This window comes from Phoenix dactylifera, unplaced genomic scaffold, assembly GCF_009389715.1.
Source record: "Phoenix dactylifera cultivar Barhee BC4 unplaced genomic scaffold, palm_55x_up_171113_PBpolish2nd_filt_p 000311F, whole genome shotgun sequence".
In the NCBI taxonomy this organism is placed as follows: domain Eukaryota; kingdom Viridiplantae; phylum Streptophyta; class Magnoliopsida; order Arecales; family Arecaceae; genus Phoenix; species Phoenix dactylifera.
This window is the reverse complement of record NW_024067782.1, coordinates 123,995-139,326: the sequence shown is the minus strand read 5'-3', so window position 1 is coordinate 139,326 and position 15,332 is coordinate 123,995. Positions and strand designations below refer to the sequence as shown.

Here is a 15,332-nt window from a genome sequence, read left to right as displayed (position 1 = left end):
GTATATATCCTCTTTCTCATTCAGAAATAATTTTGTTTTTTTATATGAGATTACCGTTGTTGCTGTTAATTTAATTGAATGTAAGCGTAGATTTTATAAATTATCAGTATAAGTATAATAAATATAAATTTTGAATTTTTTAATAATTTATTCTAATTTATAGTGTCTTAGCCAAGTTAATATTGGTTCACCAGATCAGATGGCAATGAATGGAGACGAACAGTGCGGCAGACTGGATCGCTTTTTTTGCTGCATATTATTTTAGAGCCGTCTTATGGGGTTTTTGGAGTATGTGCTGGTGGTACTAGAACATATTTTATACTTTGATTATTTTACGCTTTCAGCTGCGAGTACGCTCATGCAAAAAAGAAAAAAAAGAAAGAAAAAAAAAAGGCCGAGATATCGGCACATAGCAACGGTTTAGATTGCTTGCCGAGATATCAGGCACATAGCAACGGTTTAGATTGCTTGCTTCCCATCATTTAGTCTTCCTCGCTCCACTGGATCCGTAGAGGGCCGGAACGAGAGAGAGAGGGATGGCGTCGGGGTGGGGGATAACGGGGAACAAGGGGCGGTGCTACGACTTCTGGGCGGACTTCAGCGAGTGCATATCCGGCTGCCGCGAGCCCAGGGACTGCGCCCTCCTCCGCGAGGACTACCTCGAGTGCATCCACCACGCCAAAGAGGTCTTTTCTAATCCGAAAACAAAAAAAATAAATAAATTTTATTCCTCATCTACTTTTAATTTCAACAAATTCTTCATATGTCGCTTGATCATATCATCCATCGACAAATCATGGCTTAATTTTTGGATGCTGGTGTTGAAAAGGTTTTGGCTATTAGCTAGGAGATTTGTTTAATTGTTCCATTCGTATTGATTTCACGAAAATCTGATGCAAGGTACTATTGGGACCCCATTTCTTCGAATAGAGAAGGATCTGAAACATTATTTCTGGAAGCCGCTTCCTGAGATGTGATAGGTAGTGTAATTGATGAGATTTTGGTCAATCAAGACTAACATAGATGTTGCAGTGGGTAAAAACTGGAACAAGGTAGTTCTCCTATCAATCTGTATTATTTAGCGAAAGATTCAGAGAAAACCTAACTAGAGAGAGAAAGAGAGTTTCTCTCTCCATTTTTCCACAACAGGCAAAAAGAAATAAAAAAGAGAATTTGTTGCTGTCCCTTTAGTTTCTGAAGTTAAAGTAGATACTGAGGGTTAGTTTAAAGAGCTCGAACTGGCTCCATCTCTCTCTCTCTCTCTCCACATGTATATGTTGATAGTTATATGTTCCTAGGTGTATATGGATACATAGATATCTTATCTCTTGACATCATTGGTGATCGCAGGCACTATTGCTTGAGGTAGGGGAATACTCTTAGGGAACAAAAAATGACAACTGTTTCATTCTTTTTCTGTTAAATCAAACAAAAATGAGAGAATTGGTTGAGAGAAAATGACGGGTTAAAGTTGACATGGATCCTTATGAAGACATGACTTCCTTTGTAGGAATGTTGCCAGGAGAAGGATTTTTATTGCACACAAACATGAACTACAAATGACAATTGAAAAGGAAGACTAACTGTTGACTATGGAATATTCCCTTTTGATTTGACAGATGTGTGGTTGAGATTTGAGCAAATTAATATGGATTGTTGTTGTATATGAATGATACATTTTAATCTTATATCTTTTTTCTTTAGATATGTATTCTGAGCTTATGCGGATAATAAGGAATGGTTATGATTATGTCAATTCTGATGTTACCTATGTTGGTAATGTTATTGTTATAAAATGATAATGGGTACTTGGTTTGTTCTATATATTGGCTGTTAGATGTTGATAGTGAGAATATTTCTTGATGAATGATTGGCAAATGAGGATCCATAAAGCTCGCCCTAGATAGGTGGGAAAAGGCTAGATGGCTATGGTTATGGTTTAGTAAGAATATATCTTGTTAATAATCTTTTAAAATGACATGGCTGCTCTTATTTATTCTGCTTCTCTTACCTATGGGATATGTCAGCTTCTTCCTTCAGTTTATTCCAATTTGGTTTAATCACTTTGCTAGAAATCATAAACTTTTTGCCTGCATTACACTATTCCTTTTTTAAAAGAAATTCTAACCTATTATGAAGAAAATGTATCAACAATGGTTGTTATGGTAGCTATGGGCATTATATGTATACTGGGGCCGAACAAATTCTAATTGTCTGTATATTTTTCTCTTAGAAGTGTGCAACAACAGAAGTTAAAGCATTTTTACAATGTCTTTTCCTTTGAAATATCTTTATTCTAGCTAGTAACCATCATCATCACTGAGCCCTTGTCCTTGTAAAATATGGCAGCAGAACTCATAGTTGAGAAGACTCCACTAAGAATTGAGAAGATTTTAGAACCAGTTGTCAACATGATGTTAGCCCTCTAGAAATTGATGCAGAAACCAGGTTTAGGCAAGATGGGGGCCTGCCATGAAACCTATATGGCTAGTTGCTTGTAGGAAGATCTACTTTATTGCTTAAAGATATTAAGCTCATACGACCAAGGGGCAATCCCCAAAAACTATCCATAGATGAAGGGGCGAGGGGATAAATTTGTTCCAGCTATATAATCCATTCCCTTCAGTTTTCTTTTTAATTATTAATAAGAATATGAAGGATGCCGTGTTTAAATTCTTGTCCGTATGTGTTTCTTTTTGTGGTCTAGACTAGTTCTCTGATGGCCGATTTACAATGTTTATAAGACTTGAATGTTAGACTTGAGAACACCAATACTTTGTGGACAGAGTTCAGAAGTTCTGCAAGTGAGGAACGTGGAGACCCTCCAAAGGCAGAGGACAAGCCTTGGGCTGAGTCGAGACCTGACTTTAGACTTGAGAACTGAAAATTTCTGGACAAAGTGAAGAAGATCTGCATGTGAGGAATGTGGAGGCCCTCCAAAGGCAGCGGACAAACCTTGGGCTGACGATAATCAGCCAGAAGTTGAAGGAAAAAGGATCGAGGAGAACTAATCCTAAGGATAATAGGATTCTGCAAAAATCCTACAGTGGAGCTTAGAGGAATAAGAAAATTTCTTGCATACCTGGATATGGTAGGAGTGGACAGATGATTTGGGAGTTGGGACTTGGGAGGGCTGTCTGCCTTAAATCTTCTTTGATATCCTGATGTGAGACAAGTGGATGACAGGCTTGGGAGGACAATTACCTCTGTTCCTTTACTTTTCTTTCTTTTCTTTTTTTTTGTTTGCACGCACACGTGATTCTCTTCAATTCTTTGAGTCTCTTCTACTGTTTAGGTGCCCAAGGAGCAAGGAGAAATGGATGCTCCTTTTATTACATGAGAAGAGAATGGGTAGATGTTCTTCTATCATCTCTCCTAAAGGGATGTGGGCCCCAATACACCTTGCTTCCCTTTTACTGATGTCTTAGGTAAGCTGGTGCTGCCTGGTAAAACAAAAACAAATAAAAGCTTAAAAATGACTAGGGTGTGATATAATCTCTGTTATTCAAAAAAGTAGATGCCTAAAATATGTAAATGATGTGCCTAGACACATAAAATTAGATCCAAGGATTGAAATTTTGGCTGAAACTGATATGTTTCAGCCAAAAACAGGCCGGTTTCAGCTCGAAACAATTCAAAACTGAGCAAACTGAGCTGGTTTAGATTTAATTCAGCAAGATTGACCAAGTTTGATCCTCTTTTGGTGGTTTTTGCTATTTTCAGGCTGAAACTGATTATATATTGCTGCTTTTATTCATAATATGGGTATCTAATATCATTTTTGGAATTGTTTTTACATTTTTTTGCCATTTCTCCATTTCTATAAGTAAAATTGACTTAATGGCATCAACTTTGGGTTTTTAGTTAAAGGGAAAATACTTATTAATGATAAATCTAACCTATCTAAAATAAGTACTTTCTTGATATTGACCATATATTTTGTGGGATTTTAAAGATTATAAACATTTGAGTGTTTGACTTCAAGAAGTTTAAGTAAAAGGTTGCTTTTTCCAGACATAGAGAATAATTTTGGATTCATAAGCGTATCTTCAAAAAGAAGCAGGAGAAAAGGAGTCTATGCAAAGATTTGAGCTTGGATTTGTTAATCTTAGCTTAAATCCTCAAGACATTTAAATGAGGTACATCTAATCATGGTCTTTTTCATACTTAGTATACTATAATTTTTATGTTGAGACTTGCTGCTTAAACAATGGTAATGATTATATCAAGTTTCATATTCATATGTAGTTCTATGTTAGTATATTTTACCGCTATAGATATTTAGACTATCAAGTATCCAAGAATTAGTATTATTGCAAACGATACAATATGTTTTAATATATGTTTCCTTCGCTTATTTTGTTTTTCTCTTATTTTTTCTAACCTAATTCATCATATTTCTTAATTTTGACTGCAACTCTGAATGCAAGTTGAAACTTGACAAGCTTGACCAAAATGGAGACAATTTTCTTACCTTGATCAGATTGAAGACCTGCAATAACTGAAAAAGAGAGCAAAATAAATTAAAATTGCAGCAAATTGATTTAATGATGTAATCCTTTTTGTTCCCAAATTTCTGTTTTGTCTCACCATTAACACATGATCTCCAATCTTGATTGTATTATTTTGTGTTATCCATTTTTTTCTTTGACCCTCGTATACAACTTCATTAGTGCAAGATTTCAAAATGCGCTTTTTTTCTCCTGATGTATCAGTCAACAGATTTCTGAATGTTTAGCTTTTCAATTGAAGAGGACAATGCAGTTGTAGCAGCATAAAGCTACATGTTGCGGTTCCCCTCCAAGCTCTTCCTTAAGATCAGATCTTGATCTGGGGTAACAAACAACTTAAATTTACAGTCTTCGACTACTACCACCTAATTGAAGAGGAGTTAATTAAACATGATCCAGTGAGAGTGTATGATCCAATGACAGCGTATTGTTTCATTTGAAAGGTTGCTATGCCATAATATATTCCACTCACCTAAAGTTATGTTTTTTTATAAGGAACAAGCAATGAATGATGGAAATTTCAATTGAGGCATGGAAGTACAGAAAATAGGCATTTTAGTAAGAGCCCCATGCATGGATATCGATGGTCATCTGAGTAGACTTACTAGCACATTAAACTTTGTGTTCTGCATCATTTGATTAAAACTACTAGTTGGTTCATGATGGATTGACAAAGTTGTCAAACCATGCTAATCCCTTCTACGTTATGGGGCTTTCATTTAACTGCAATTCCTGAATCAGCTTGCATGGTGGGTCGGTATAAGAAATAAGCACATGTCTTCATATATAAAGAGAAACATGTATGACGAAGAGATGTATAAGAACTGAAATTAGTAAAGTAGGCACATGTATATGTCTATGGCTAAGCAAGCATGTCTGTATGACTGTATGTCTGTGGCTCTATGCAACATAGAAATCATTTAGCTACAAGTGGATCCAAGATCCCAATTGCATAAAAAGAGGCTTCCTGTGGCTCTCAGTACTACCTGCAAAGTAACATTCACATGAGCTGCTTGCTTAGCCGCATCTTTTTCTTTTTACTATTGATATTTAAATTACAAACAAGAACTAGAAGGCATAGATGTCAAAACATGCAGATGTCATCTCTGTAAAATCTTTGAGTGGGATGAGAAATTTTGAGAGCTTTGAATGTGTTTGATAGTTTATGTACCTTTCTGTTAAAGAGTCTGATTTTTCAAATAATAATTGCCTGAAATGAGAATTCTGATTGCATGTCTATTTCCATAATGTCTTATCTATGGTCTTCCTTGGAACAATATGGTACTGGAAACTCTCTGAGTCATTTAATATGCGTACGTAAAACCCAAGACAAGTTTAATGACATCAGTTGGTAAATGCTGGGAAACTTGACATGATGGAGCTACCAAATAAATTACATTTCATGATTAAAAAAATTGCACGAGTATTGAAAAAAATGTTTTTTTGTTAATAACATTTTCGATGAATAGTCATGTCCACATCTGAAAACCAGGTGCTAATTATCTGACAGTTGTAATGTTAGAACTCACTGCTCTACCTTTCAATTTTCAGCATGGTTAAAACTGACAGGAGGGGATTAGGGTCTTAGACATTAGAAGCTTGCACCTATCTGTGTTTCTAGGGGTAATAATATCAGCTCCGATATACTGTAAAGATCCTTGATGAAATACAAGCATGAAGCTGCATGTCTTTTACTTATGGACGATATTATGAAGATAATAAAAGTTCTAGATACAATTCCTGCCTTAACTAAGTGAAATTTGTTGCAGTTCCAACGAAGAAACAGAATTTATAAAGAGGAGCAACGTCAAATCAGAGCAGCTGCAAGGAAGGCTGAGGAGGAAGCTGAAGAGCGTGGTACGAACACTCATCATTAGCAGTCATCACAAGTATCTATTACCATGCTGAGGACTAATTGTTGAGCGGATGCTTGTGTTTCACATTGACTGTTTTTAATTCAGTGTTCGTGTCATATGCTTGGCCGATTCCAAGGCCAAGCTAAGAACCATAATAACCTGAACAAGGCTACCATTTTGTTTAAAATTTGGTCTGATTTTCAGTGAGGATTAAGAAAAATATTTCGTTTGATTGCTCATTTTCTTTTGGCTCATCATATTTGACATGCTGAACATCAGAATGATAATGGTTGCGTGTGTTGCCAGGTTTCTAGATTTGTGAGGTATATATCGATGAATAACAGGATAATTGATTTTATGCCTTTTCATGTATAATACTTTCTATTTCACTGCTTGATCCGAATTCTTCTTATGGATAATGGGAACCTTTCAAGGAGGCATTGGTTGAATTATGTTAAGAGTGGTCCCAAAGCTCCATGATTTACTCTGAGGACAAAGAAACATGTTTTGTTAATTTGTTTTCATCACTTCCATTACTTCATAACATGTTTTTGCGCAATTGTTAATTTGGTTATTAGGTCAATTAATATTTTATGCTGGCTTTGGTAACCTAATCACGGCAACCCGAATATTATTATGCTGTCATTGTTAGCATGTCACATAATGATTCCTGAGCTCCCCTGGCACACTCCTGCAAAGCTCTTTTTTTCGGTAATTGACTCCTGCAAGCTCTTTAATGCTTGACTTTGTATGCGTGTCATATTGATCGCGATAATCTGTGAAAATATAAGTGGCTGCATGACACAGTACCAATGCCAAAAAAAAACAGTACAAACTCCAATTAAAGCCCAAATGGTTGGTGTTAAGCTCTTCGCTCCCAAGTATGACAGCTTCCCAACGGGCGAACCGTTTGTGGTGTGGGGTACGAAGCACAACGGCGGTTCTCACAAGAACTCTTTTATTCAACATCATGTGATCATAGCTGGTTTCTCATTGTGATCCATGCATAGCTTTCAGATGCTTGCCATGACAGTCCAGCAAACTCTGTTCGATCGAATTTGATTCCAGCGTCAAAGAAAACCAACTCCTTAAAGCAGTTGGTACTGAGATATCCCAGAAAATTAGATTTATATAGAGAGAGAAAACTCTACATAAGTACATTATTGTGTGTGCACACACACATATATGTGCGTGTATACATATATATATTATACAGAGAGAGAAATGTGTGTAGATATATTCTTTATGTTACTTAGCGGCCAAATATTTTCCTCTCAGTTTTTCCAAAATCTATATTAAAAAAAAAAACACAGCTTGCCTTCACTGCTAGTGTATCATTTCTAAATTACCTGCCAAGCATCATATGGATGAGCTGATGATTGGTCGCTCGTGAACTGAGAAGGAGGAACTGTACACACTAAGAGCATCAACTCCTTTTAAACCTGAAATCTCTGTCCACCACCTTCCACATCACAAACCAACCATGGTAATTCCATGGAATAGCGAAGTTTCTTTGGTAGAAACCCTCCATGGCTTTGTCATCTGAAGGGTGCAAAGGAAACAGCTTAAATACAGGGGAACATGTTCTCATCATGAACCTCTTTCTCTTTTTTTCCCTCTTTTTGTCAGTGGGAAACTAAGGTCTCAAGAGATTCAAATATTCGAAAAATATATTTGGAGAAATCTGCCATAGGTTGGGGGCGGCGAAGGTAAGGGGTCAGTAGGAAACTCGAAATCGAATATTTTCCTGCTAGCCAATCTGCTGGTTGATTAGCTTCACAAAAGATGGGAGTGAGATACTTTGGAATACAGAAGCTGATCCTTGAAAGGAATAATGTCTAGCAACAAAGGATGGTGAGAAGCTGAGCAATCATGAGGGGCACTGATCCATTTTATCACCCTATTGGAGTCACCCTCCAACCATAATCTATTCAAATAGCCACATTAATTGCTTCCCAAGCTGCTCTCAGTTCAACCAAGGAAATAAGTACCATGTAAAATTCTAGATCCAGCATAAATGAGACGCTCAAGGCGATCCCTAATGGTAAAACCAATACCAGCTTGGCCAACCTTATGTGAGTCATCAAAGTTGATCTCCACTATATCACAGGGCATCCAACGAACCTGTAATGGATAAAAGATGGATTGCCTCACAAAACCTGTCATGCCCCCTATAAGCCATGAGCCCATGAATCAGAGGTATTGGGCCACGGCAAGTCAGTTAAGCACAGGTTGCTGTTTCCTGGAGCATCCCCTCAAAATAGGGTTTGACCCTGCAGCTGCCCACAAAGGGGGAAAAAGGTAGGAAGCAGAAGAAGGAGATAAGCTGCTTCAAGTAAGAAGCCTGAGTTGTTAGAATGTGCAGCATGAGGAATAGTACGAACAAGGTAGGCATGTTTGAAAACTGAAATGCTATTTTGGAGCCAATACCACCTTGGAGGAGTACCTGTGAGCTGCCAAGATGCCAGCATAAAGTATAACACTTCCCCCCATTTTATCTGGCACCAGCAAAGCTTTGTGCTACATTTTTTCAGCGTAAATAACTAAGTTTGCCCGAAACCATTTCTTACCTGCGACCACCACAATGCATTGATATAGGAGGAAGAAATACAGCAAAGTAGCTAGTAAAAAACCTACCTCAACCCCCCACCATACTACAGCCACAATAAAAAAATTATCCATATTATTAGAAAATGCATGATCATTGTTCAATTAGAGATTCTTTCATTTATCCATCTATTTAATTCCAGCTTCACTTAAAACATATACTTCTTTCAAGATAATATGGAAACAAATACTTCCTGATTTTCCATATACAATTCTTAATTTTTTATGACTTCCCTCTCAAAAAAAAAAAAAAAAACTTATTATAAATTCAAGTTGCCCATTAGCAATAATCACAGCCCATTTTTCTCTCCCTAAATTTCTGATCTTAAATGATTTCCCAAGTTTATGCAAAATTATAAAATTTGCCAAGGCAAGCTAATCTTGTATCCTTGCATATGACCATGATTAAAAAGAACCATACAGAGTACATGCAGCACTTACTCTGTATTTCAACTTTGAACTTTGAAGGTATACTATGCGCAGCTACGCATCATAGGAATGTACAATGTTCGACATAAAAGCTTTTGGAAGGCAGTAGACCAGCACTACCCCTGTTTGTTGTTAGATCAGGATGTCTCCATTCCAGAGCTCAGAATGCCAAAAGGTCCAAGCTCTTGCTAAATAAATCACCCCATTAAGTCCTAGCAACACCTATGCAGCGTTCATTTTACCCTCATTTTATTGCATAAGCAATCTAATCACACAGTGCCGGGAGAGATATTGATAAGTCAGATGAGAATTGGTGGATTCATCCAAAACTACTCATCACTTCTGGCATAACTTAAAAAATATGTAGACAGCATTTGAGATCATAAAATTGCTGAAAAGATTTGGAAGGCTTGCTGCCAAAATAGGAAGCTTCATTTGTTCTACATCTCAATGCATCGCTGCTCTCTTTAATATTTTGCTCTGTTAGTTAAATTATTCTTTCTCAAGTAATAATAAAAACATAGGGATATTGAAGAATACAAGAATATAGATCATTCTAGTATAGTCATATAAAATTGTCTTACTATAACAAAATAACCAAAATAACTTGTTTTAGTATTTTTATGCAGACATTTTTCCCCATGGTACATTAGAAAAGAATCAGAAGAACAAAAGGTCAATAAATCAGGATTGTCTATAACAGTGATTCTGCAGGTAGTTGCAGGAGGTTAAATCCTAACCTAAGACGACGAAAGCAGTAACAAAAGGTTAAAAAAGGTTGATTATATTTATATATATATATATATAGATAGATAGATAATTAGATAGATATTGATAGATAGATTTCTCGTTTCTTTTGCCACTTGGAGGAAATTTTTACAATTTTTGATTTAAAGTATCAGCCCAAGGCAGTGCAGTGAATATCAAATTGAGTTCCACATGAAGAAAAAGGAAAATCAGATTTAAGGTGTCCTGAATTTACACTTTGGAAAAATGATTTCACTAAGCTGAACACTGATTCCTGTACTAAGTTTTCAACTTAAAGTTCTTCTCTATCTGACCACTCATTTGATGTAAAAAAGACCTGGATGACAATTATGCTACTAAGCTTTTCATTATGAAGAGTCTACATGAGAACTGAAACCAGAATTGCATAATAAAGTAAGTCTAATTCCTAATATACAAACATATCAATGGTATTCATGCAGTTCTTAAATAACTTTTGCAATTCAAGTTGAATTTCAGAATGGCATATCAAAACAGGTAATTTCATGGCGTACAATAGTGAACCGACATAATGTTTGTTCATGCGTTATAAGATCCATATATATTATATAAACCCCTTGGTCCAGTCATAGATCTGAATATTTTGCAATTGCATTTACAGCTTATTAGGATTCAAGCATTCATTCAGCAAACTAAATAAAAAATAAATTAACTAAAAATGATACGTGCCAAGACTAGTTAATAAATTAGCATATCTAGAGAAACTTATCAGTGCTTGGAAATAACCAGGAAAAAATCCACTGGAATAAGTCATTATTCAACCAATACTAGAAATTCAAATACAAATCTAGGAAAATTTGTCAAATTTGGAAATAGCAACAAAAAAAAAGAAGAAATTTTGATAATACCTTGTCCAAGAAAGCAGAGATCTGCACCTGTAATACTCCAATGCACTATCCAACAAAAAAAGAAGGATTTCGAAACACTCACTGCTCTCCAAACTCTGAACCTTCCTCACCAGCTCGACACCTCTAATCTTAGTGCTTAAGTTTTGGTGATGATGAAAGTAATTGCAATATGAGGGAAAGAATGATAACAGATCTGATTACGCATCACAGATCATAACAGAACCACCAGAAGACTAACCCCTCCTGGGTAAGTCCTCCCTGATTTTTGATTAGAAATAAGAAAAGAAAATTAGGATATAGATACCACCTCCAACTCAACCACCAAGAAGAAGCCATATGTAGTAATAAGAGAATCACTGTTTTAGGAGGGGGCAGACTTTCACATGATTACCATGATGAACGTCAAAAAACAGATACTTCTAGAAGTTTCCGAAAAAATGCCCTTGACATTAAAATTCATAAGTTGTTGATAAAAGAATAATTTATAATATTTAACAAACAAAATAAACTAGGAAAACAGAAAAAGAAATGGCATCTGGAGCTTGAATATGAGCAAAGGCTTATTTGGTACCAGTTACTCGAAAGCTTATGCGATCTCCAGAGGCTGCAGTAGCCTGCATAACAACAAACCTTCTAGATTACAGAGGACATGCTTTTTAACATTTTATTTCCGCTTCCATCTAATCATCAAATAAGTTTTTATGATAGACAAGGATAGCTACAAAATTCCCAAATTTAATTTTACAAGAATAGAAAAAGTTTGCACTTTTGTTTGGAATTGCTATGAAGAATATGTGGTCAAAAAATTAATTCCTGTACACAAATGATACTGGTATGTTAAAAAAATGATTATTTCATGGATGGGTCTAGTGGACAGAGGGCAAATCAAATTCAAACAGATTGTGTGGAAATTTATGCAGTAGCCCTTGACACCACCACTTGCTAGCAATCGATAATCGATAATATGATCAACATGCTTGAAGAATAAAAGCACAAAATAGAGCAAATTACCGCTACTCTACTGAGATAACTAGAAAGATTAAGAAAAATAGATGCAACAGGCAGCAACATCATAATCAAAGGGTTGTATTAGCTATAGACGGGATAAAGGACACCGTCAAGGGAAAGTCGAAGTGGCTAACCTTGTTTAGTACGAGCACAAGAGAAATTTCTAGGGAAGCTCCTACAACTCCTGAAAAAAAGGAGACTTAGATAAATAATGATAACAAAACATAAACACTGATCAGCCTCTAAGCAAGGGGAACAGCATTACAGAAACCAGCTTCCAGAACCAGGTTGTGGCAAGAAGAAGGACTTCCATTTGCAGAGTAACAATGGGGATTTTTCAAGCTGTAGCCAATCATGCTCTTGTGAAAAAAGAAGTGAAACAACAAAGAATAATGAAGAAAAGAGGAATTCATGCAAGACCAACACTTTCATTACTTGGGAAAAAAATGAAGTAAAAAGAAAATAAGAGAGACGAATCAAAGAAACCGAGAACATGTTGGAAGGAAATAAATTCAAACCTTTAAAAAAATGTTATAAACCCTAATCCCAAGCAAACAATCCTAGCAGGAGGCTGCGGGTCTCGGAATGCTCCGGCTTGGTGCAGCGGATTCAGGGCAGGCTGGAGGGTTGGCGGGAGTCGTCTCTCTCCATAATGGGCAGACTGACGTTGGTTGGGTCAGTGTTGAGCTCGATGCCCGTATACCTTATGGCCAACACGGTGGTACCGCAGACAGTGTTGACCAAGATCGAGAGGCTTTTTCTGAGTTTTCTATAAGGTTCGTATGGAGGGGGTCGTGGGGTGCATTTGGTAGCCTAGGAGAGCATTTGCCGGCCTCTCCGGAAGGGTGGCCTTGAAGTGCAGTCTCTTCGAGTAAGGCGAGAGGCGATCATTGCCCGACACGTGGTGCGGTTCGTCCTGGAGCCTCAGGGGTTATGGAGTCAGGTCATGGCGGTGAGATATGGTTGTGTGGGGCCAACAGAGGTGACCCGGCGCAGACGGACTGTCTCCTTTAAATGGCGTGAGATTGGGTGGTATCTGCCATCTATTTGGGCAAATACCAGATGGGTGATTGGTGATGGAAGGAGTATCGATATGGTGAGGGACCCGTGGGTGGATGCCCTACCCCTGAGTTTATGGCCGACTATGGTTAGCATAGATAGAGGAGGATGACGGACTGCGAATATGAGACCTTCTCGTCCCAAGAGGAGGGGAGTGGGATGGGGACAAGCTGTGGCAGGTATTTGGAGACCCCCTTGCCGAGCGCATGCAGTTTCTCCCAGTGCCAAGGTGTGGGGGATTGGATGTCCGGGTGTGGCGATCATCCTGTAGGACCAGAGTCAGGGTGGGGGCTGTCGCTCTGGCCCTACAGCAGCACGATCACGAGGCAGGCCCTGATTGTGCTTGGGTCTGGCAGTTAGGTCTACACCCAAGACTGGCATTGTTTCTATGAAAGGTAGTCTGGGACCGCCTTCCTACAAAATTGCTGTTGAGCAGACATGGGGCGAGGATACCTCCCCAGTGTACGTTGTGTGGGGACGACGAGATAGTTGACCATGTGTTGTTTCAGTGTGCGTGGGCGAGGAGGTCCTGGCATCTTTCAGGGTTTCCACAGGATGCCTGAGGTATGCGGGACCAGTTTTTACAGGTTATCCGGCACTGGTCGAGTAGCCCTCAGCAGCGCCCCGTGGCCATTGGAGCTACTTGTATTACTTAACAGATCTGGCCGGCCAGGAACGCTCGGACCTTTAGTGAATGCAACTTGTCTCCGAGGTTTGTAGCGGAGCGGGCACAAATACAGGCAACGGAGTTTAGTGATGGTACCTATCCAGGTGGGCGTTTGACAGCTCAGGACATATGAGGCTCCTTTTCAACTCAAGTAGCACCTCGTACTGTGTTCTTTACTTGGGAGCCCCCACCCTCAAGTTTTCTTAAGGTCAATCTCGATGGGTCAGTAGTGGATGGAGGGCATCGAGGATGCACGGAATTTGTCATCAAGGACCCAAGTTCGAGGGTGGTGGCAGCGGGTGGTTGTCAGACAGCTGATACCTCGGTTCCTGATGCTGAGTTGCGAGCTGCATGGGCAGATCTTCGATATGTGCGACGCATCCTGCACGCCAGCTCTATCATTTTGGAGGATGACTTGGCCACTGTGATAGGTTGGATATAGGAAGGCCCGGGCGGGATGGGGGGACCACCTTCTGATTTGAAATATCTGAGCAATGGAGAGGGATGGGGAGGCCTTCCAGGCCCGACATCTATTTAAGGAGGCCAATGGGGCTGCGGATTGGTGGCAGCTTATGTGGTTTGCCATTCGGGCGGTACTCTATGGACCCGAGAGAGAGAGAGAGCTGCTTAAAGCACTTCGTGATGTTTTGTTTTCAGATTTTATTAGGTGTTTATCCGTATTTACATAGTATGATGCGCCCACTATAGCAAATAAAAAAAGAAAAAAAAAGAAGCAAACAATCCCTAATTTTCAACAACAAACTAGAAAAATTGAGAATTAGGGTTCCCAAAACCCTACCTAGCTGCTATTGATAATTCTATGAATAATTCGCGGAGCCATGGGAAGAACTGATCAGAAAAGAAATTGAAGAAACCTTGAAGATAAAATCAGGAACAAAGAAATTAGAAAAGTGAAGAAGGGAAGAGGATGAGGCGGCTCAGATTCACCATTTAATACAGCAAGCATTGTGCTTCCAGCCTACTGATTCTCTGCAGCCAAATCAAAGGGCTGCAATCGGTTGCCTGCAGAACGGAAGCAGACCGTCCAAGATCAGGTGGCCGTCAGAAATAGCCGATCTTTGCTTCACAATGCAGCAAACCCTGGTCCAAGAATCATCCCAGCCTCTTCATATAAACCTTAAAGCAACGCTCCTTCCCACTTCGAAAGGAAAAAGAACAAAATCGAGAGAGAAGAAAGAGAAGAAGAACACCGAATTACCCACCTGGAAGAAGAGGAACAAGAACAAGGAAAGAAAGAAGGAGAAAGGCACCAGATGATTAAAAGAAATCCTTAGCGTAGTAAGATCCCCGAACCCCTCGAGTTCTCCTCCGGCGACGTCTTCGTCTAACAATGGCTGCAGAAGGGTTGTTCAACAACAGACCTTCCAGAGTAAAGATGGGGGTTTGTTTGAGGAGGAGGAGAAACATAGAAAAGCAGGAAGGAGGCCTTCGTTGCCAACGAACCGGACCGAACTCGATGAACCATCCCGAGAAGAAGGAGAGTTGCGCGCGGCTGCTCTTATACGGAGTTCCATCATGCGGCCGTTACGCATACCTCGCT

General features: G+C 38.7%; 1 protein-coding gene and 1 long non-coding RNA gene across 2 annotated transcripts; one reads left to right on the top strand and one right to left on the bottom strand.

Moving 5' to 3' along the window:
* The first annotated feature begins 461 nt into the window (after positions 1 to 461).
* On the top strand, positions 462 to 6,729 carry LOC103719723 (NADH dehydrogenase [ubiquinone] iron-sulfur protein 5-B). Its single transcript, XM_008809099.3, has 2 exons — positions 462 to 686; positions 6,281 to 6,729. The coding sequence occupies exons 1-2, from the start codon at positions 537 to 539 to the stop codon at positions 6,386 to 6,388; spliced, it is 258 nt and encodes an 85-aa protein (XP_008807321.1). The 5' UTR covers positions 462 to 536; the 3' UTR covers positions 6,389 to 6,729.
* A 749-nt stretch (positions 6,730 to 7,478) lies between these two features.
* On the bottom strand, positions 7,479 to 15,245 carry LOC113463570. Its single transcript, XR_005507933.1, has 2 exons — positions 12,180 to 15,245; positions 7,479 to 11,651 (listed from the first exon to the last, which is right to left on the bottom strand). It is a non-coding gene; the product is annotated as an uncharacterized LOC113463570 (long non-coding RNA).
* Between the last annotated feature and the right edge of the window lie 87 nt (positions 15,246 to 15,332).